Here is a 23,119-nt window from a genome sequence, read left to right as displayed (position 1 = left end):
ATTTGAATACAGTTGCACAATCTAACAATAACACTAAACAGAATAAACTGGAGTTCATGTGTAGTATGATTAAAGAAGAGGTTGGATTTGTTAAAGAATATAATGAGAGGAGAGTCAAAATACTGAGGGGTAGGGAAAGTGAGATGAGAATAAAGGAGGAGATTGACGTTGAGTAAGCAGTTAGGTTTTCCAATTGGCATCCAAGACTGAGAATGGAGAATGCGAAAAAGGGTGAATTGTGTATGGTGCGCTATGAACCTTCTGAATTTAGGTCAATTAAATTTTTGGTTTCGGGCAGATAGTATTAGATGTATTAAGAGCTATGATCCATTCCACAGAAGTAATATGAATGATGTGAACATTAGAATATTATCTATGCTTGTTGATAAACTTGCTTTTAATTCTGCTGGAGCTCTAACGCAGATTAACACTCAGCTAATTGCCATGCAAGAAGTGATAAAGCAAAGCCGCTTAGCTCTAGATATCTTTCTTGCAAAATGAGGCAGTGTTTGCAGGACTTTGAAGATGATAAAGTGTTGTGCTTTCACTTCCAATAAGAGTATAGTTATTAGTGCTTATGTTTGTAATATAACTAAGGCTCCCTTTTTTCTGTTTCTACTGATTGTTACAGATAAATACAGACAGAAAATCATTTATTTTCTTGCTTATGTTTAAATGTGTATAAAAACGGAAATTGGGTGCTTTTGAGTGATTCTTAATACACTTTGCCATGACTGCCAGGCCAATAACTGTGTGGATCGATAGGTAATGGGTTAAAAAAGGAATTTTAGTAAAGAGGCTTAAATAGCACTTGATATGCACAAGGCTGATACTGAAATGTGCATATTTCCATATAAATTAATTGATTTATCTTCTGTAGTTGTTCCTATCACTGAAACCTGGCAGCCATTCAAGCGTGACTGCATATTTATTGGTTAAATAAATGCGGAAATATACCAGTTTACGGATTATTTTTTTCACAAAACCCATATTAAATATGGATAAATACAGATAAATTTGACAAAAAATAAACATGGATAAATACAGACGGAAATGTCAGAAAAACAAATACCATAAAACCTGGAACCCTAAATATAACTAATATTATTCATGAATTCCAAGCTTTAGAAGAGTGTGGCTTATGGAATGCAGTTGGTTCCTGGTTTAGTGAGATAAGAAAACGGTTTAGTAATGTTGGTGAATGGATCAATAATTTGTGAGGTGGTATGTTTAGGATGCTAATAATCCTTGTACGTTGAGTTGATTTGTGCAATTGTCCTATTGCTCTTGTTCAAATTATCTGAACTAATGTTTCTAAATTGTGGGTGTAAGGAAAAAAGAGGTTCGTATTAGAGGAAACAAGATGAAACTGAGATAGAGGAGGCAAGAGATTGACTGTATAATCAACTGAAGATGTACGAAGAATCACAGAGTGATGCAGACTGTTATAACTGTTGGATAAATTGTGTTTTTTTAGTGATTACAGAATAATTGGAGGAGCCAGTTTTGGAGGTTTTTTTTGATTTTTTTGTTCTGTTGCCCTGAGTAGTTGCTATACCTGCTCGCCTCTGACTGGTCCAGCTTAAAATCCTCCATAGGGTGTATGTGACTGGACCTCAGCTGGTACGGATGGGGAGATCAGAACGGGGTGCGTGCAGACAGGGGTGCGGTCAGGTGGCCACTTTTATGCATATAATTTGGGAATGTGACTCCATACAATCTTACTGGCGCCTCATACACAACACCATTAATACAGTATTGTCCACACATCTTCTACCAGAAGCCCGCAGATGCTTATTGAATATATGGGAGCCGAATGACCTAAATACCTACACGATACAGTGGGCTACTTTGGGGCTTATGATTGCTAAGAGAAATATTGCTCAGGGGTGGGGGGCATTACTCCCGCCTACAGTGTGAGACTGGGAGAAAGACTTGGACTGGTCAATGTTCCGGAAGAAAACGGTGTTTGTGTCCCTAGGGTGCCCTAAGAAGTGGACTCGAATATGGGGTTTGTGGAATGCCTACCGGGGGATATATGTCAACCACCCCTTGCTACATGTAATGAAGATCCCCCTTTGCCCTAGACTTTCCAGGCTATATTCTGTAACGATTCATTTTGCCTATTGTAGTCATGACCTAAGATTCATCCCTCATCTGTAATGTGTTTGTAATGCTGAGTTTTTAATAAAAAGGTTTTTAATGTTGTGTTAATTATTAACAACATGTCGAGCATGGATTTACTGTCAAATTTACATGTACACACTGACATTGTGCTAATGCAATTGAAACAAGTTTGCTACGACTTGTAAAAGTGTGTTGTCAGGCTTATGTTAAATAGACATGATGGCAGAAATGGTGGAGTTGCTGCTAATGCCTCAATTTAAGCCTAAAAAAGATCTTGTTCTAAATGTATGTCTCATTGTCTCCTTCTGCACATTTCCTATCGATTATGTTTGCTGCACACAGTCAATCAGAGTCAAGTTTGTTTATTTCCATTTATATTGTTCTTGTTGCTCTCAAAGAAATCTTTCTAACATGGTCCCAATAATGTTGCATTTTCCAAAGCCCTTCCACTAGCTCACTGTACTGCATTCATTCACAATAGTTTGCTGTTGTTCATGTAACTAGTTTGAAATGCTTATCAACAAATAATATTAGCACAGAGTAGGCAGAATCAATATTTATGTAGCTCAGGATGGGATAATTTCTAATGCAAATAAACTGAATATAAACCACTGATTTTAAGCCATAAGACTTTGTGATGCTACTAGAGATGCAGTCCATTTTTTCGAACTGTTTTTGCAGTTCTATTGGGACTTACAATTATTCAGATTTTGCACTTCACTCTGTGTGTCCTGTTTACTGAGAGCCTTCACGACAATGCCTTTATGGATTCGCATTTATGATTTCCAGGTCACACCTTTGAATTTTTTAAAAATAAATCTTTAACATTTATTTGAGTCATAGAACTCAATTATTGAGTCTGTCCTTGTGTAATTGACTTCAGTTTGATGTGTTGTAAGGTGCCTTATCTCAGGCACACATTGTATCATGAAATTAAACTCCAATTCATCCACTCCTGTGTGTGCTTTTTAGCTAATAATATGGGGTGTACATTTTAAGGGTTCCCATGCACCCTAAAGTGACACTTATTTCTTCAATATAACATAATACATGAAAGAAATAAAACAGATTTTCGGTACCTTCCGGTTATCTTTCTCTGAAATGAACAATAACAGGTTATTTATTAATTAAAATAAAAGTTCTAAAACGTTTAAATATTTTTGGTAAAATCACTGTTAAATAGTCTGATATTGTTTTTACAGTATTTTTGCTCTTGTTTTTTGCCTGTAAGCACAAGGGAGAAGCCAAAATAGTAAATTCATGAAACACATGGCAGTCATCCTCTTTAATGGTACGGTTTATAGTCTCAAGAAAATGAAAACAAATTACAATCAGGTTGTAACAAAATACAAAAATGGGTTTGCAAAAGACGTCTTTTTCCATGAAATGAAGAGGTGTGCCACTTAGTTTGTGTGTACTATTCCAAAAATAAATATAAAACTATTTTCTAAAATTGTGAAACATTTCTAAGTACTATAGCAAAAATCGAGATTATTGTGTACATATTACGTTTGGTTTTAACATCTGTTCAGTGATGGGAATGATCCTCCGTCTTGACCGAGTGAGGAAAGGTATGATCGATAATATACTTTATTTCACAAAGAAGAACACGATTTCACTTCATTCTTTAATACTGCTTTCCACAGTGTCCTGCTCTTCTGGCTTCATTCGGTACTCCACTACTGGCATACGACTTTATGCAATTTGAAATATTCCACTAAGTGGTGCCAAGTCCCAGTTCAGAATACAAAATTACTCAGATAAAACATTTCCCTGATACACCCTGCGTGTTCTTAGCTGTGGGTGCATGCATGCCCCTTTGCGTTATGTGTAATTCTAAAGGCAGCAGAGATGACTTATTTGTACATATGTGGATCTATTAAACTGTTAACATTTATCATGCAGTTGGAATTGGTATTGAATACACTGTGTTTTTCTTGCATTGATATCAAGACTATCAGAAGAACCTTGTTTTAAATTAAATGAAAATAGAATCTGAAAGGGGCCTACTGCATGGTAATATAAGAGGGATACACACATAATGGCAACAATTAGGCAAATTTACCGTTTGCATTGTTCTCCTTTTCACCCTAGCAGTCTTGTTTTCCTGTATAACGATGGCACATATTTAGAAAACCAGCATTTCTGAAAACATCCAAATTATTTGTTTAGAACAAAACTTGTATAAATGGCATTGACAGAATAAATGTTTATGTAATTCCTGTTTCTGCTGCAACTTTATGTTCTAAGGTAAAAAATAACTTTATCATATTTATTATAATTTACATTTTACACAAGTTCAATGTATAGTCCTTTTTAGCTGTTTTATGACCACTGGCAAGAGCAGTCTGTGGGTTCTTGAATGGTGTAGTTGACCCATGTTGAGTTACTGCTGCAGTATAACTGCACAACTCGTCTTTGCAACCCAAGTTCTCTGCAGCATTTGCAAAACCTGGCATATGAATTGATGTTATAGTTGTAAATGCTGGCAGACGGGCATTTCCCGTCACAGGAAACTATGTTCACCTGAAAATAAAAGGAAAATAAGACAATTAAATACTTAGAATCTTAAATAAGATCTGATGCTAAAACACTGCAATAAAGTGTTTACACATGTGAAATAAACTAGGTTGTGTACAGGCAGTTATAATGCATTTCCAATGTGACACAGCAAACAATGAGTGGATCATTGTACACAAGTCTACTCTCCCACTCGGATGGTCCAGCAGAGGACTTTGTGACTTATCAAGCGGTACCTATCAGTGTGGAAGGGATTATTTTGACAAAAGTGCTCCTTCCCACATGGCTGGTACATATAAATATGTCTGAAAAGAAGTGGGTGTGCCTTTGTAGATATGAGGTGAATTGGTCAGTTCCAATTTTTCATATTATTGCTGTGATACAATATAATCTCTCAATTCCAAATAAAAGCAAACCTATAATATAGGCGGGATAATAACAAATCTGTTGAGTACCTTATATAAGGAGAATGGAAAGGGGCGACCAACTCGGTCCCCCCGAACGTATGGCCGAGTGCCTCGATCCCCCCGGGAAGCCATTTTTGGGCGGGAGGCGCGCCTCAGCTGGTATGCCCGAAGCGGCGTAGCTGGGGCGCGCTCGTTCCCGCCCTAGAGTGGGCTGGCCTAGACACCGACGCAGCCAGCCACGCCCTCGGGGCAGGCAGGGGCGGGTATACGCCCGCCCTGAAGACGGATAAAAAGGGACGCAAGACCAGAAGACATCCTCTTGTTCTTGTGCTCTGAAGCTGCACCTCCTCGCTGCACGTGAGCTCGGGACAGAACAAAGAGCCAATTTTGAGCGTTTTAATCTTTCTTTTGTCTTCTAGATATTTCGTCTGAGAGATGCCCAAGAAAGGCGCCAAGAGAATGTCGACTGACCAGATGGTTCGGGCCCTCATGAAGGAGATGTCCGAAATAAAGAAACAGTTGGCGGGGCGAGACGGCGAGGAGGGATCGGGACGTCCACCGGCCGGAGGGAGGCCTAAGAGGCCGAGAAGGGGGCCGGTCGGGGGAGACGTCCCGGTTCCCTGTTCCCCGCTCGAGCCGCCAGCCCCGGTACCGGCCCCGGTACCACAGGAAGGGAACCCGATCCCGGTCGTAGTCACCCCGACATCTGCTGAGGGTATGCCTCCCGAGTTGGCGGCACAGCTAGCAGCGTGGTTGGGGGACAGTACAGAGGGCGCCACGGCTGCCGAAGCGCAAGCAATCATGAAACAGTTGCGCGAGAAACGTGATGCAGCCAAGGTGCCCGCGCCGGATGCGGTGATAGACAAGCCACGAGGGGCGGAAGTAGCGTCCGGTGCAGGTAAGCGGCCATTGCCGATCGCAAGGGATGAGTCAACACCCTCTCGTAGAGAAAAATTGGGGCAACATGTTCCTTTGCCAATAAAGGAAAAGATTTGGGCGGGGGAATACGTAAACATTTTCTCCCTGCTCGTTGATCACTATGAGGTCGAAACTGTTAAGGGTCAAAAGGATCTGATGCATCCGAGTGTTTGGCGCGCCAAAATGGCCGCCTTTAAAGTGAATGAGAATATTGGTAACTGGGGTAATGCTTGGGGAATTTTTACGTCAATTTTGGGGGAACGTAGGCCTGAATTGCTCCCTGAATTTCCAGTATATCAGTCGCGAATTATGGGGTACTCGACATCGCACCAAGGTAACCAATGGTTCTGTTATGACAACCTTTTCAGGAAAGCGATGGAGCATAACAAAAGTTTAACCTGGGACTGTTACGATTCTTTGACATGGAATAAAATGAAAGAGTCGGGGATGTTGAAAGTGCCGTTGGTGGGGAGTACTGTTGGTGAGTCCTCCCGCCAAAATGGGGGGACGCCCTTTCGGTCGGGTACGGGTACAGACGATTACCCGAGACCCGCCGGCAATACAGGGAAGAGGGGTTTCTGTTTCAATTTCAACAGAAATAAATGTACTAGGCCCCCGGGATCTTGTAAATTCAAACACGAATGTAGTGGTTGTGGGGCACCCCATCCTGAGTCCTCGTGCAGAGCCAAATCGGGTGAAAATGGGGGTAGAGGAGGCGCCAAACAGGTCTAATATAGACCGAGGGGCGCCTTTACCAACCCCGATTGATACCCTGGCGATGATTCCCTGGCTCAGCGAATACCCAGATCGTACTTCTGCTGGGGTGCTACGAAACGGTTTTTCATATGGTTTCCGCATCCCGGTGGGGAACTTTCAGGGTGTCGGGACGTGCAAAAATCAACTTTCCGTCTTGCAGCATACGACTGTAGTACAGGATAAGATCCGGAAAGAGGTTACCCGAGGTCGGGTTGCCGGCCCGTTTCGTGTTCCCCCGGTACCGAATTTTGTTTGCTCTCCTTTAGGGGTGGTCCCCAAGAAGGACCCGGGTGAGTTTCGATTGATTCACAATTTATCAGCTCCTCATGGCCTTTCTGTAAACGATGCAATTGATCCAGAAATGTGTTCGGTGCGGTACGCATCATTCGATGAGGCCGTAGCCATTTTGAATCGCCTGGGGCCCGGGACGCTGATGGCGAAATCAGATATCGAGTCAGCGTTCCGTTTGCTCCCGGTATACCCGGAAGACCAACGTCTGTTGGGATTCATGTTTCAAGGTTTGTATTACATGGATAGGTGTATGCCGATGGGGTGCTCTATATCTTGTGCATATTTCGAGAAATTCAGTAGTTTTCTACAATGGGTTTACACGAAGAAAACGGGTTTTCAGAATGTGATGCATTACCTCGATGACTTTCTGTTCCTTGGGGCCGCTGGGGAGGATGAATGTGCCCGGGCCTTGACTGAATTTTGTGTTTTAATGAATCAATTTGGCGTGCCATTGGCACCAGGTAAAACTGTGGGTCCCACGACTTGCCTCGAGTTTCTCGGGATCGAGTTGGACTCTAGTGAGGGTTGTTTTCGTTTACCAGCTCCCAAAGTGTCGAAATTCAGGACAGCCCTGCAAATGTGTATTACTGCATCTAAAGTTACGCTGCATCAATTGCAGCAATTGGTGGGGAAGTTGAATTTTGCCTTAAGGGTGATCCCGATGGCCCGCCCCTTCTCCCGTTCGATTGCACAGGCGATGGTCGGCCTAAAAGAGGGTCATCATCGCACGAGGTTATCGGCCGAGGTCCGCCAAGACATGCGTATTTGGTTAGCATTTTTGGCGGATTTCAATGGTCGAGTCGTCTGGAACAAACCGGCCTTGTCCTCTGAAGAGCTTGGTCTATGGACGGATTCAGCGGGAAGCATGGGTTTCGGCGCCATCTTCGGCACAAAATGGTCGGCACAAAAGTGGCCAACATGGTGGCACGAAGAGGGGCTGACGAGTAATATTGCTTTCCTTGAGCTGTTTCCCATTTTGGTGGCCCTCAGAACCTGGCCCGATGGATTCAAAAATCACTCTGTCATATTTTGGTCTGACAATATGACCGTTGTAGAATGCATTAATAGTCAGGCAGCACGTTGTAAAATGATTTTAAGGCTGCTTAAAGAAATTGTCTTACTGTGTATGCAACTGAACGTGGTATTCAGAGCAAAACATGTCCCAGGGGTGATGAATCAGGCTGCTGATGCACTGTCTCGTTTTCAAATGCAGGCTTTCTCGGGTTTCCTTCCCTCAGCGGACCCAGAGCCAGCACCCTTTCCCGAAGCTCTCTGGTCTCTCGGTGCCCCGAACTTCGTTACCTCGTGGGAGAGAGTCTAGCACCAAGGACGAGGAAGGCATACGAAGGGGCGTTTCGGGCTTATTTAGCCTTTTTGGGAACTGAGAGAGGGGGACTTTGGGGGCATGAGGATTGGGTGGTACATTTTCTGATGTCCTTGCGTAAGGCTGGGAAGTCGGTGGCTACAGCCCAGAGGCATCGTGCTGCCATCTCCTTTGTTGCCAGGGCTCATAATATCCAGGACCCGACAGCGTCTTTTGTGGTACAGAAAGCGCTGCGTGGGTGGCAACGCCTTGAGGGTCGCAGAGTAGATGAGAGGCGCCCGATAGGTCTGGATAGGTTGTCCCAGTTGCTGGCCACACTCCCCGCCATATGCTCATCTCAGTTCGAGGCCTGTTTGTTCCGAGCTGCTTTTACGCTTGCATTTCACGGGGCTATGAGGATAAGTGAGCTGGTAGCAAGGAGCAAGCGGGATGTGGCGGGGGGTTTGTGCCGGGAACACGTTCAGATCAGGGGTGAGACGATGACTGTATCCTTTGTCAAGTCAAAAACCGATCAAAGTGGGGTGGGAGACTGCATAGTCATTCGCAGGATTCCAGGGTCTTCCATGTGTCCGGTGAAGTGTTTAGAAGATTACCTAGCACGAAGGGTGGCATCATGGGGGGGGACATTGTTGAGACACGCGGACGCCACCCCACTGACGAAGTTTCAGTTTCAGCGGGTGCTCGCGATGTCAATTACCGCAGCGGGCTTGGACCCGGGTGAGTTTGGGACCCATTCCTTTCGGATAGGGGCTGCCACTGAAGCTACAGCCAGGGGTCTTAATGTGGAACAAGTAAAACGAGTGGGGCGTTGGTCCTCCAATTGTTATAAGAGGTATGTGCGGTTGCACATGTTGTGAAGCTGTAATAATGTACTCACGCTTCTTGTCTTTTGTTTGGTTTTCAGTTACGCAAGCCTTCGAGGCGGGGCGGACTATGCAGTCGACCCAACACCGGGCCAGCGGTCAGACATCACCGGCTGTGAGAAAGGAGGTGTGGGTCGTGGGCCACTCATACGTGAGGCGTGCCGCAGACGTATTCGAAGCAGGTGACATGATTCACGTAGCTGGGGAATACGGGTACAGAATGTCCTTCTACGGAAGGGGCGGTCTCTGTATTGACCAGTTTCAGGCATTCTTTGAGGGTTTGTTAGGGCGGACGAGGTCACCGCCGTCTATAGTCATAGTACATTTAGGGGGCAATGATTTGGTCACCACCGGTAGACGACTTCTCCTGGAGGCAATGCTTTCCACTGTAAGTTGGTTGGCGAGGAAAGTTCCGGGGTGCATAATTGCGTGGTCTCATATGATCCCACGAAAAGTGTGGCGGGGGGCTATTTCGATCCCTGCTTTGAACCATTCTGTTAGAAAACTTAATAACAAAATGAGTAGGTTGTTTCGTTCCAGGACATTGCATTCTATCTCGCACGGTTGTATTAATGACGACAGTATGTATCTGGGGGATGGTGTGCATTTGTCTCGGGTGGGAAATGAGTTACTCATAGGAGACTTCTTAGCATGGTTAAAAACGTTGGAACATGACCTTTAGCTAGGAGTTTTGTGGGGGGCCCGGATAGCCGGTCAACTATCCGGGCCTGTGGCGGTAAGGTCATGATCGGTGAGCACTAATTAGTAGATCCCTATGAGTGGGCGTCACCCAACACGGATGGGAGCGCTCGGGAGAGGTGGCCATTGGCCCCTCAATGGGGAGGCGGTCCCTTCTAAGGATGGGTCGCCGGAAGTAAAGGAAAGGCGGTCAAGGCCCCTTCCTTTGTAGGAGGGGTTACAGCCCCCTCCTGGGGAATTTCCCGGGGCCAGTGACATCTGCGACGGCAGATGCGGTAAGTTGTGTGGGGTTGGGATAAGGTCTACGGTACCTTCTAGATACCTCACACGAGTATTCGAACGACCTTTAACTGGCGTCGAGTCTTTAGGTGCCCCCGTCAAGTCAAGGGAAATTGGTAATAGTTGCACTTGAGGTACGCCTCCGTGCTGTCGCCCAGCCCAAGTGGGAGGGGTAAGTCTGGTTAGGGATCTTGACACCGGTTATGACCTTGCCGTTGGCCCTTAAACGTTAGGTTGTACAATTTCAATATGTCAAGAAATGTTTTGTAAGATGCTAGTTCGGCTAGGAGAACCTCTGTATTAGAGAATCTGTTAAGGTTAGCCAAACATCGCAATATGGTAATGAAATTGTACATAACATGAAACGTTTAATGTTTTAATTTTGTTTTAATAAATACGGCCGGGATGGTCACTCCATCCCACTTCCAAAAACTTCAAGAACTGTTTCCGGTTTCCCTCCTTTCGGGGATTGTGTTGAGAGGGGGTGGCGGGTATCTCGGCCATATGGAAAGGGGCGACCAACTCGGTCCCCCCGAACGTATGGCCGAGTGCCTCGATCCCCCCGGGAAGCCATTTTTGGGTGGGAGGCGCGCCTCAGCTGGTATGCCCGAAGCGGCGTAGCTGGGGCGCGCTCGTTCCCGCCCTAGAGTGGGCTGGCCTAGACACCGACGCAGCCAGCCACGCCCTCGGGGCAGGCAGGGGCGGGTATACGCCCGCCCTGAAGACGGATAAAAAGGGACGCAAGACCAGAAGACATCCTCTTGTTCTTGTGCTCTGAAGCTGCACCTCCTCGCTGCACGTGAGCTCGGGACAGAACAAAGAGCCAATTTTGACCCACCCACCAGCCCCTGAAGACAGCCAGTTGTGTTAATAAAGTTGATTAATTTTGCTTCGGTTTTCGTATACAGGTTGTAGTACCATGTGAATGTTGAGTTAATAAAGAATGGTCGTTTTTGAGTATGTTTGCCATTAAAGATATTCAGTTTAGTGTTGAATTTTTAATGCATGCTCTTTCGGTCATAGTGGCCAATGTATTCGTAGATTAATTTGCACTGTCGTATTTATTTTGGTAGGCGGTAAGGTCATGATCGGTGAGCACTAATTAGTAGATCCCTATGAGTGGGCGTCACCCAACACGGATGGGAGCGCTCGGGAGAGGTGGCCATTGGCCCCTCAATGGGGAGGCGGTCCCTTCTAAGGATGGGTCGCCGGAAGTAAAGGAAAGGCGGTCAAGGCCCCTTCCTTTGTAGGAGGGGTTACAGCCCCCTCCTGGGGAATTTCCCGGGGCCAGTGACATCTGCGACGGCAGATGCGGTAAGTTGTGTGGGGTTGGGATAAGGTCTACGGTACCTTCTAGATACCTCACACGAGTATTCGAACGACCTTTAACTGGCGTCGAGTCTTTAGGTGCCCCCGTCAAGTCAAGGGAAATTGGTAATAGTTGCACTTGAGGTACGCCTCCGTGCTGTCGCCCAGCCCAAGTGGGAGGGGTAAGTCTGGTTAGGGATCTTGACACCGGTTATGACCTTGCCGTTGGCCCTTAAACGTTAGGTTGTACAATTTCAATATGTCAAGAAATGTTTTGTAAGATGCTAGTTCGGCTAGGAGAACCTCTGTATTAGAGAATCTGTTAAGGTTAGCCAAACATCGCAATATGGTAATGAAATTGTACATAACATGAAACGTTTAATGTTTTAATTTTGTTTTAATAAATACGGCCGGGATGGTCACTCCATCCCACTTCCAAAAACTTCAAGAACTGTTTCCGGTTTCCCTCCTTTCGGGGATTGTGTTGAGAGGGGGTGGCGGGTATCTCGGCCATAGGAGTAGTCAACAATAGGGGCAAAGTAGTTAACTATACAAAATGAAGATATGAATATTATAAGGCGACAAGTTTTTCCAATCAACGCTGCCTTTCCATCACTGGGTATTGAATACTAAGTATTCTGAATCCCGACATGTTTTTCTAAAATACTTCCAAACCTCATGAAATGTAAGTTTCCTGTGCCAGCCTAAGATCAGCTTCTCTTCTGTGTGTATTGCGTATAATGATTTAAATCGGTCACATTCACCAATAGAAAGTAAAGATCTACACCAGCAGTTTATATATATGCAAATAGTAAAACACATTGTTGCTTGACACTACTGTACTTTTTCTTCAATATCATGCATGTACACCACGTCACTGACCCGAACTTTCCCACCAGTGTTACAGAGCCAGACGATGATTGCCCTCTAGGTTAGACAGCAACTACCCCATCACCTGTTAACTCCATTTGAAACTATTTGCTCTTTTCTATTCATTCCCAACTCATCATGCACCCAAACCTCACCACCAATACCACAAATCTGGAGTGCTCTGTCATTGAGAACATATTAAGCTCTGCACCACCACTTAATTTCCCTACTTAACAGAGAATCTGTCCACAAAAGATGGCCTGTCCCAGGCTGAATAGGCTAACAGTGTTAACCATATATAGGTATGTAAACGTAGCAATCATTGACCTGACCTCCTACTCTTAAAAAAAACATAACGTTGGAAAAAGTAAAAAGACCAATTACATGACAGCAGTTAAGCAATGGAGAAAAAAGCGAAAGAAAATCAATAGTTTCAGCAGCTTTAGATCTCCTTTGTATACTTAGGATAGTCCGTAAACCAGTGATTCCTAATCTGTGGGTGCCCAGCACTTTTCAGGCCATTCACGGCTGTTCAGAAAATGTAATAACATTAACCGATTAATAATATATGTATATTTAAAAAAGTTTAAACTTTTAAAACACTCTGAATGTGAATTTGGAATCCTTGCATTGACTCTTGGGAGCATTGCAAATACAGCAACACAAATCTAGAATGAACTATTAGTGGACTACTTTGAAGAATTGGTATATACCAAAACAAGAGCATGACTTTTGGGCTAAAAATCAAAGTGATATGCTCGCATACAGCACATTGCTTTGTCTTTTTGAAATAAAAATACATTTTGAAATCCTCCATACTTTATGTATATGTTTGATATATACTTGTTTCAGTATTTGTGTTTGGGTTTCAAATCATAGAATTTGCTTATAGTAAGGGGTCTGCAGCTTCCAGTATTGATTCAGTGGGAGTCCCGAGAAGACAAAAGAAGCACTGTCTTGGACTATAACTCCCTTAGCATTGTGATCTTGGAAAGGTCAACAATTGTTGCTTGCAACCCAGTCTGATTCAATTCATCCATCAGACCCACTCTACACTTCTTCACATCAATCGAAATATAATAGAAATGAATACCTGACTGATCAAAATATGCTCCTGTTAGCAATGGTCATATTTTACTGTGATCTTGAAGCAAAATATTAGTCACCCAGGCTTAGAACTTCCTTTGACAGTGAAGAGGAAACTCGCACGTAGATTTACCCACAGGTCAAGTCCTTCACACTCAGCCCTAGCAGGCGTGGAAAGGTTTTTCGAGTTTGCATTTTGTGCATTAATTAATGATGCTTACTATGACATTTTACACATCATTTTACATATATCGACTGCATTAATATAATTACAATTGAAACACATTTCTTATGATGTACAGAAGTGTTTTCATTAATGTATATTATTTATGTCACATTTCTATGTTAAAAGACATCTTGGACAAGATGGATGACATTTACTCCTGCTTCCCTTCCAGTGCATGTCCACTCCTCATAGGCTCCACAGCACGCAGTCAAACTGAGGTCATATTCGTTTACTTTCATTGCTTTATTGTTTTGCTTACAATGAATTTTCCATGGTGCAGGTGTAAGATTGCAACAAATATTTTTATATGTTCCCTCCCTTCTCAGGTTCTACTCATTAAGAGAAAGTCTTATTGTGAAAAGTTTCACATTTGTTTGAACATCTCCGGATGACATTAGCATAGAAGGTGTTGAATAATTATTCAAGGAACTTGTGCATATGTGTGATTACCATTCTTGTGCACTGATTTGCTAAGGAACTTATACTTTCACTCACACCACAATGATTTTGTAGTATTGCTAATTTCCTATGCAAGTAATGTGCTTAAGAACCCCATGATGTTGTGGGTGGTAGAGATGACTTTCCTATTCGTCTAGGGATGCGGCCAAAATTATTTCTGATCTAGCTACTAAGACTTAAAATATTTTCTGATTTTGAATTTGGAAGAAAGTGGGTTGTTGGTTGACTCGGTGTGAGCCGTGGTCTAGCAACAGCTACAATCCTTTGCAAGGTGAACCACAAAAAGTCACTAAATAAACCTGTGCCTAACACTGGGTAGCTGGGCACAAAAATAAGTCAGGCTTAATTTAAAGCAATGTGTAAAGTTTTTATGCAGCACACAAACAGCAATAAAGTGAAAACACAACACAAGAAAAATACCAAAAAATTAAATAATAATAGAGTATATTTTAATAAATTATTGGACACCAAAAGGACAAAAATCCAATCAACTGAACCAGAGTTATGAAGGTTTTAGTAGAAACTAGGGCCTAAAAAATCAGAGCTCTAACCAGGGATATCTATTAGCTCGAGACCGGGTCATAGTAAAAAAAATATGGCCAACCACGATGGAGCATAGTTCAGGTAAAGAAAGTGGATTGACCCCGGTCTGCAATTACATTCGTATTTAGAAGACATTCTGAGAAAAAGTGTATGGGAAAATAGAGTTCAGCCGGGCAAGGCTGCAGGAGGTGTCAACGTGGGAGTGTCATCGGATAGCCTTTGGCCAAAGCTGTGGTGGAGATTTCTACGTTTGACTTTAGTCTTTGAAATGGAAGTCAAAAATCGTCAGCAGGACAAGGCACAGGGCTGTATCCGAAGACAATTTCACAAGGCCAGGTACCCCTTTGGTGTAGGAATGCTGAAAATAATTTACTGCTTGGGAGAAAAAATCAGTGGGAAAAGCTGCTAAGTCAATCTGAATGGCAATGTACCTCGGACACATAAGCGAGACTGTTGGTCCTGGTCTCCTCCTGGTTCTCAGTGCACTTTTGAGCCAAAATTTGTACAAGTCCACTGTTTAGAATTTTGGCTCTCTGGGCACCTTTAGTAACACATCCAAAGGTCTAGAATTGGAGGGGCACCACTTGGGTGGTCATGACTCACTCAGGCTAGGCCCAGGTGCAGGTTTAAGATGGAGGAAATGTTTTGTGTCCCTTTAGCTCTGAACAGGAGGCACGCAAACTAGCCCTTGTGAGTCACTCAGGAGGTCCTGGGACATAAGAAGATCCAGTCCTTGTACTCAGGCAGAGGGTAATAGAACAGCAGGGCAACAGGGGAGCAATCCAGTAGGGCAGCAGTCCTTCAAAGCAGCAGGCCAGGTTACAATGCTAGACCTGAAGCTGTGCTTTCCTGTGTTACACTAGTGTATAACACAATAAGTCTTGCAGTCCACAGGTTGCATTTACCTTTCAATGTAATGGGTGAAGTTCCTACACCACATACTATGACCTTAGATCTCTGCCGATGTCTCTCCTGTCACTTACTGGGATGCACGTAAGGCAACTGTTAGAGACACTCTAATAGATACACAAGCTAAATAAAGACCATAGAAGCAACCTATCATGGTTAGAGCAAGAAATAAAAGCCCTAGAGACTCGCCAAACCTCTAATTTGGATGCCCCCACAGTCATTCTCCTAGCAAATAAGAATAATTAATACAGCAGGATATTGAGTGAGAAAACAGGGGTTTTGATTTAAAAAAAACATGGGCTTGAAACGGTGCGAAGCAAATAATAACAGAAAAATACTTGTGTCCTTTATAATGCACAAACAACTCAAAAGGGCATCACTATGATCAAAAAAATTAAATGTGACACATACAAATCCACACACGATACCATAGGTCTTCAGAGACTTCTATGAATTGCTCTATAAGAATGACTCCCAGTCTTCCACCGAAATGTGCAAGGTATGCTTAGAGAGGTTACACCTACCTTGCATCACCGAGGAGGATAAAAAAAAAACCTCAATTTGATATTTAGTTCAGATGAGATTACAGCAGCAATTAAAACCCTCAAACCAAACAAAGCTCCGGGTAAACATGGTTTTACTGCACATTTCTACTAGTCAATTGCGTCCCTTCTCTCCCCTACACTATTAGATCTTTTCCACCACTTTGCAGAGGCAAGAGCTGTATCCTGTATCAGGCACCACAAGTGAAGCCACAAAAGTAATGCTACCGAAAGAGGGTAAGGATCCAACACTTGTTAAAACTATAGACCTATTTCACTAATAAACCTAGATGCAAACATCTATGCTAAAATCCTACATAAAAGACTGGAACCTTACTTACTGCGCTTAAGTAGTCATGCCAAAGTAGGATTCATGAAGAATTGCATGTCCAATGACAACTCAAGCCTCTGTGACATATCCTAGAAAAATCTAAGACCACTTCCGCCGATACTTTAGCGATAATATTGGATGCTGAAAAGGTGTTTGATAGGGTCTAGCAGACATTTCTCTGAGAAACACTATTAAAATGTAACCTAGGTGATGATTTTACCAGAATGGTGATGGCACTCTATAGTAACCCTGAGCTTGAGTCCGGGATTGTGGTCTCTTGTTGCCTTCGGCAGGGCTACCCGCTGTCCCCTTCCCATATTATCCTGGCCTTGGAACCCTTGCTCCATAACATCTAATCAAATGACTTGATCTCCGGTATTGCCTTTAGCAGAACCACTGTGAAAGTGACAGCTTACTGCAACGATATCTTGATTGTGACTGAGAACGCACGTCATTCCATTAATGCACTAATACATAGATCAACGCCTACTCCTTTTGTTGCAGGATACAAACTCAACAAGAACAAATCAGAGGTCAAGGGATTAAGCATCTTATGCACCAGAAGCCTCTTAGATAACTCAAGGCTGGTGTGACAACCACAGTTTTTAAAATACTTAGGCATTGAATTTGGGTCAGATCTGATAGAAACCTTACAACACAATGTAAGATTGACATTAAAGAAAATAGAAGACTTGTTGGCTGGGTGGAATCTTACATCTATCACATGGTGGGGGGTGTATAGAGACAGGTAACATGATGGTGACTCCAATAGTCAAACACCTCATGAGCATGTTGCCATTATCCCTGTCTGAGGACTACCATCAAAAATCAGGATCTTAGGAAAATTCTAATAAATGCCCCAGGATATCAATCCAAAAATTAGGACTTCACCCACACCTGGAAGGAGTGAATTTGGCTGACTTTAAAATCTATTAAACTGCATTTCTAGCTAGACAGGGCTCATTATGGTTCTCTCAGCTGCCGCCAGAACTGTCATGTCTCCTTGTTGAAAGACAGACCCCTGAAGATATAAATCCCATTATGCTCTTGTCCACCAACATCAGACCCTCCCATCGATCCAAATATATTTTCAACAACACTAAATGGGCAATCCTAACTTTAGATAAACTTCTAGAGGTCCTGATAAATCATTCTAACTTGGCTTCACTCTGAAATAATTTTACATTTAAAATACATGGCCCGTTTTTTTGGCGTTCATGGTCATCCAAGGGCATCCTCTTCTTGCACCAGTTAGGCATGCAGAAATCACCTCTCTCCTTGAAAGAAACCCAGCACCAGTATATTCTGTTGGAGTTGGATTTCAACGAGTTCCTTAAACTTAAAGCTTACATATCCAAGTCCAAGTGCTACCATAGGGACCCCATTCTGCATACACTTATATCCTCCTTCAGCAAATCCAGTCACTAAATATCCAAATTTTACCACCTTCTAAGTCCTAAATCCACACACTTGAATTCTACCTTATTTAAAGAAATGGAATGTGTCCAACAACAAATCTCCAGATGATTGGAGACAGATTTGGAAATCGGTTGTTTCTTATAAAAATTAACCCTTCGTTGTCTCAAACTAAATATAGGCTCCTCCATAGGACCTTTTAGACACGCACACATCTCCACATGTTGTCCCTTTAGGGAAGACCCCACATGGTGGAATTGCAATAAGGAGATCAGGGACTTGCTTCACCTACTCTTTTATTGTAGCCCCATCTCCCTATCTTCCAATTAAACACTTAGGGGGATAGTTACAATAAAATGTTGGAGTGCGGTGTGATTAAAAAATTGGTAACTCCGGGCTCTGACATTTTTTAGATGCAAGGATGCGCTGTAATTACAAAAATATGGCACACCCCTGAGTTTCCCCTAGCGCTGATGTTACAAAACCTGCCTTGTAACAGAGCAGGCAACCTTGCACCATGTTGCAAGCGTGCCTGCGATGCAGGGGAGATTGTTTATGTGCAGGAAGGGACTGCTTCCTGCACATTAACAATCTTTAAAGGCGATTTGCTGTTTCTATGTGTGCTGCAGAATGCAGCACACATATAAAGAACAAAATGCGAAGTCAGACATGTTTTGTCTAGCCTTAGTTTTTGGCGCTGCCCCATCCTTGTAAATATGGGCCAGCATCAAAAAGCAATGGGTGTTGTATTGGAATGCCCACAGCAACACCCATTGTCCATTCCTTTGCTTTAGCGGACTGCTGCGGTATGGGGTATATTTACATGGTGGCAATGCCACCGTGCAAATATGGGGTAGAGAGCAACGTCACAGGAGCGTAAGAAGAAGTGATGCTCTGGTGGCATTAGGGGCGTGTAAATATGCCCCTGAGTTGGGTGCAATTGTGGGTTTCATACATGTCACTTCAATAGGCACGATTAAAGACTCTGCTTGGTACACGTCAGGTATATCATACACCACACACAGTGCAAATCTGCATGCTATATACTACTCGGATACATCCCACATGACCCACTGCATTGATATATTGGCCCTATTTAGTGCATTCATGTGGAATATAAAGTTAACCGATTTTCCTTATTACCACTGTGCTAAAAGGACATGACAGTAGAACATTACAATTTTCAATAACACACTGGATTTCATTCTATCCTATAAAGTTGATGCCTCAATGTTGACAATTCTCCAGTATGTACATTGCTGATTTCCATAGTGCTTGAGTCATCACACATGATCAATTTCCATAATATCCCAATATGTCAAAAACACACGGCTACATTTAGAGTTTAGAAGACAGGCTGGTCTGCCACAAATGCGACATAGTACCCTGTCAGCCAAAGTCTCCGCCCACCTGCCTCATTTAGAGACAGGTGGACCTTAAGCCCGTCGAAAACATCCTCCTACAGCCCTGTGGATTAGGGGCTTTTGGAAGAAGGGCATTACACAGCCCACCTTAGTTAGAATTGATAATGTAACGTCTTATTTCCTGTCTGTCACTGCCAAAGGTACAGAAAAAATAATAATGACATTCACACCCCTAGAGAAAAGTCCCAGGGTATGTGGATTCATTAGCTTTTTTTGTTCATCTGAATCAAACTCCCTGTTAGTGAGTTGGTTTCTGAAAAACAAAAAATACTGTAAAAATCTGGTGAACAGTCATCACAGTGGCGTAGCTAGGGGGCGTGGTGGGGTCGGGGCAGCGGCTGGCCCCCCTCCCCCACACTTATCTTTGGTCACAAGAATCGCCAGCAACCCCGCCCCCCCCTCCCCCATCCTCGGCAAATGCAGGGGGCTAAAGCCTAGGTACGCCACTGAGACATCATAAAAACAAAGACTGCCACCAAGTGCTTTGTACTGTGAAATGAACTGTCGTGATGGCAAATCCTTTAAAACATGTGCAGAGGTGCCCTTGAGTCAGTCTTGCAAGGACATTTTGCATTTTGAATATGTTATGTAAATAATCTGGGTCTCAGAAATAGTTTAGCATTGATGCCTATGCTGTCATTGAAAGTTGACCTTCTGATATAGCAGACAGTCAGAAGAGCTTTAAATAGAGTAGAATATAAATATACATGAATTAAGCAAATGCATATCATACTTTAAATTTTAAATGTGTACATTATCTGTTCTTAGGATACTCACAGGAGTGTTACTTCTGCAGTCATTCTTTCGTATGGTCATCCTCACAGTAACCTTTTTACAAAATTTTCCATCTTCTTTGCCTGCAATAAAGAAATTAAGTGAATAATTTTAGAACGCTGGTTTCAATTTAAGGAAGAAAGTATATTTTATTTCAAGGATGTTTCAAAAATATTTTTAAAAGAGGGTCCAAGCGAGGGTTTTTACAAAAACATATGTGTATAGTTTTGGTCTTTGGAACCTAGCATAACTTATGAGCAGCACTATGGAAGTGAAAAGCCTCAACAAACTCTGATGAACAGTGGAAGCAAATATGAAGCCCTCTATGTTACACACAGCTATTATTTGTTATTGGTAGATAACAAGCTTCTATCAGTATGTCATTCACTAGATCCTTATGTGTTGTGGTTTGTATACTTCCAAGAAGTCCAAGGGAATGTTCATACAAATAGAGCCTTCATCTGCAGTAGCCTTTGTTCCTAGACTGCAAGTGTTGTCTCTGTCCTGTGCCCTTGTACGAAGACAGATTGATTCTATTCAAGGCAGAGAAAGACACAAGGAAAGGCTGTAAGTGGAAGGTTATTATTTCTTCCGATTGATAAATATAAAAGCACAGTTAATGACGGAGGCTTCTGGTCCTGCCAGAAGGTGTGCATCAGAAGGCAGAGACTGTCAGTTCCAGTAAGGTGGAAGGGACCAATGATGCCATTATTTATCCATTGGCTCCTTTTTAGGTTGAGCTTAGGTAGTGCATGCACTTTCTCTTTGACACATACAGCTTTCATTTTGTGTCCATTGCCTTTTTAATTGTCCCTTCGATTGTCACTCAAAAATGCTTGCTTGCTTGCGTTTAATCCTTCCTCTTTGTTACTCCTTTTTGTGTTTGGTTTCCTCCCACAGATCACCACCCAATAACTGTTTAGCATTACGCTTCTGTGTATAAGTGTACATTTGGGGGACTAATTTTACTTTGATTCCTGATTGTGTAACTGTTTGACCGTCTTTAGGTTCAGGTTTGGTGCCCTTCAATTAATCTGCCTGTCCTGTTCAAATACTGAGATGAAATGTCAAAAGCTTCGGATGCTGTTTTTGAAATCACCTTTTTAATTTTCTCTGACTTCAAAAACCAAGGATTTTCCCCAAAACCCTCCTGCTTCGCTGCTTGTTGCTTTAGTGAGCCTAAGGGCAAGGCTTGTGCAACTCCTGTCACATTTTCTCTGACGCTTGCTTCTATAATGTGAACTCAAATGACCTGAAGTTGTTGGCACGCTTTACATGAGCACTAGTTCCATTACACAATATCAGATAAAATGTTGGGGGCATTTTTATATAGCACAATCTCCACTGAGCCAAAGGTATTGAAGCTCAATACTAAAGCGCCAGTTATATTACACAAGGTCAGGTTAATTGTTTTGTTTTTAGGTGCTCGGAGATTGTGATGCCGATGCAGCCCCTGTTTATTCATTTTAGGTGTGAGCAGAGTGTGATGCAGATGCCGCCCCTGTTTATTCATTATTTCCCCTCTATCTGACAAATGGCATCAGCGTTCTTCCCTCCCGCCTCCTCCCATGTCACTGCATGCATACCCCACTGCCTTATGCTGTCATCTTCCTCCTTTAGAGCTCTAATTTCAAAGCACATTCACTGTGCCTTGTCTATGGGGCCCTGTTTGGCGAAAGCTCAGAAAGTATTAGATCTCTGCTGGTTCCATACACCCCCAGCAGAAACCTGCACTCCTCCAGCAAGAATCTCCTGTCTGTTCCCCGGGTTAACAGAGTCAGGTGAGGAGGAAGGACCTTTTCTTGTGTGGCCCCTAAGTTGTGGAATACCCTCCCCCCTGAATTAAAAATGCAACCTTCCATTGCGCCTTTTAGGAAAGCACTAAAGACTTGGCTCTTTACCGAGGCATATCTGTAACCGGGTACTTGGCTCCTTTTCATCAGGTGTTACTGTTAGGCGGCTTGACGCCCGTTGGGCTAAGTTGCGCTATATAAGATGGTTTTCATTCATTCATTCATTCACTGCAGTTCACCAGGGATGGAGAGGCCTTTCTTTATGATATCATGAGAACTTGAGCAACATGAAGATGCTGGAGTGCTTTACATGAGCACTAGTTACATTACACAATGTCAGATACATTTTTGGGGACATTTTAAAAGAGCACAAACTACACTGACTTCAAGGTATTGAAGCACTTTACAAAAGCACCAGCCGCATTGCACAAAATCAGGTTAATTTGTTTGTCTTTAGGAGTGCAGAGATAAAGTGATGCAGACGCTGTCTCTGTTTAGTCACTATTTCCCCTCAACCTGACAAATGGGAGCATTTTGTTGTTGTTGCTATGTCTGGGGAAGGGAAATTGCTGGTAAATGGATGGTGCGAGCTGTGTTTTGAATGGAAATCTTTTGAGAAGGGTGCCTGGTGAATAGAGGCCTGGGGGAGGAGGGATAGGACATCTCCACAATTAGAAAGTACTTCACTGCTCTTTTTTATAGGCTCTTCAATACTCTAGTGATGCAGTCGCACACAGAATGTATAGTGTTGTTGACTTGCATCGATGCACTTTTTCACAGCCACTAACGTCCCTTGAAAAGTGCCACTCAAATGAAAAAACTGGATTTCCTTACTTCCTAATAAGTAATTAGGAGTAGCTGGGGTATCAGCTGTGATCAGTGTCTTGCCTTTTGTTACCCTTGACAGCTCTCTTGGTAGCCCTGGTTTCAGGGGTCATGATGGCAGTGGTAGGAACAGAAATTACACCTGGCTCTAAGAAGCACTGTTCCTTTCAATAATTACCACTACTGTCCCTTCCCCTCTCATCTCAGCAGCAAAGAAGAGGCTCTTCAGAGGTTAAAGCTGGTACAAGAAGTCAGCCCTAAGATGTCATCTGAAGTCAAAGGGTGTGTGACATGAGCTCCATTACCCCAAGCAATGTGGTGATTGTTGTTCACACAAGAGTATTCATCAAGTTGAAATATTCTAAACACCGTTTTTAAGGCTTTCCTGAGTTTCATATAGCTCACCTCAGAGCGCAGAGCATGTGGCAT

The 23,119-nt window shown here is 43.1% G+C and overlaps 1 protein-coding gene across 1 annotated transcript in view; it reads right to left on the bottom strand.

The window, feature by feature from the left end:
• Nucleotides 1-3,398: 3,398 nt before the first annotated feature.
• The window catches only part of OTOG (otogelin), a 1,187,449-nt gene continuing 1,167,728 nt past the window's right edge, over nt 3,399-23,119 (bottom strand). The window contains exons 53-54 of the mRNA XM_086954148.1: nt 20,076-20,155; nt 3,399-4,653 (exon numbers count right to left, since the gene is read on the bottom strand). Coding sequence (XP_086810274.1) covers nt 4,453-4,653; nt 20,076-20,155 — 281 coding nt within the window. The 3' untranslated portion in view covers nt 3,399-4,452. The remainder of the gene's footprint in view (nt 4,654-20,075; nt 20,156-23,119) is intronic.

The sequence above is a fragment of the Lissotriton vulgaris genome, chromosome 2_1, assembly GCF_964263255.1.
Source record: "Lissotriton vulgaris chromosome 2_1, aLisVul1.2, whole genome shotgun sequence".
In the NCBI taxonomy this organism is placed as follows: Eukaryota; Metazoa; Chordata; class Amphibia; order Caudata; family Salamandridae; genus Lissotriton; species Lissotriton vulgaris.
This window is presented reverse-complemented; position numbering and strand designations above follow the sequence as displayed.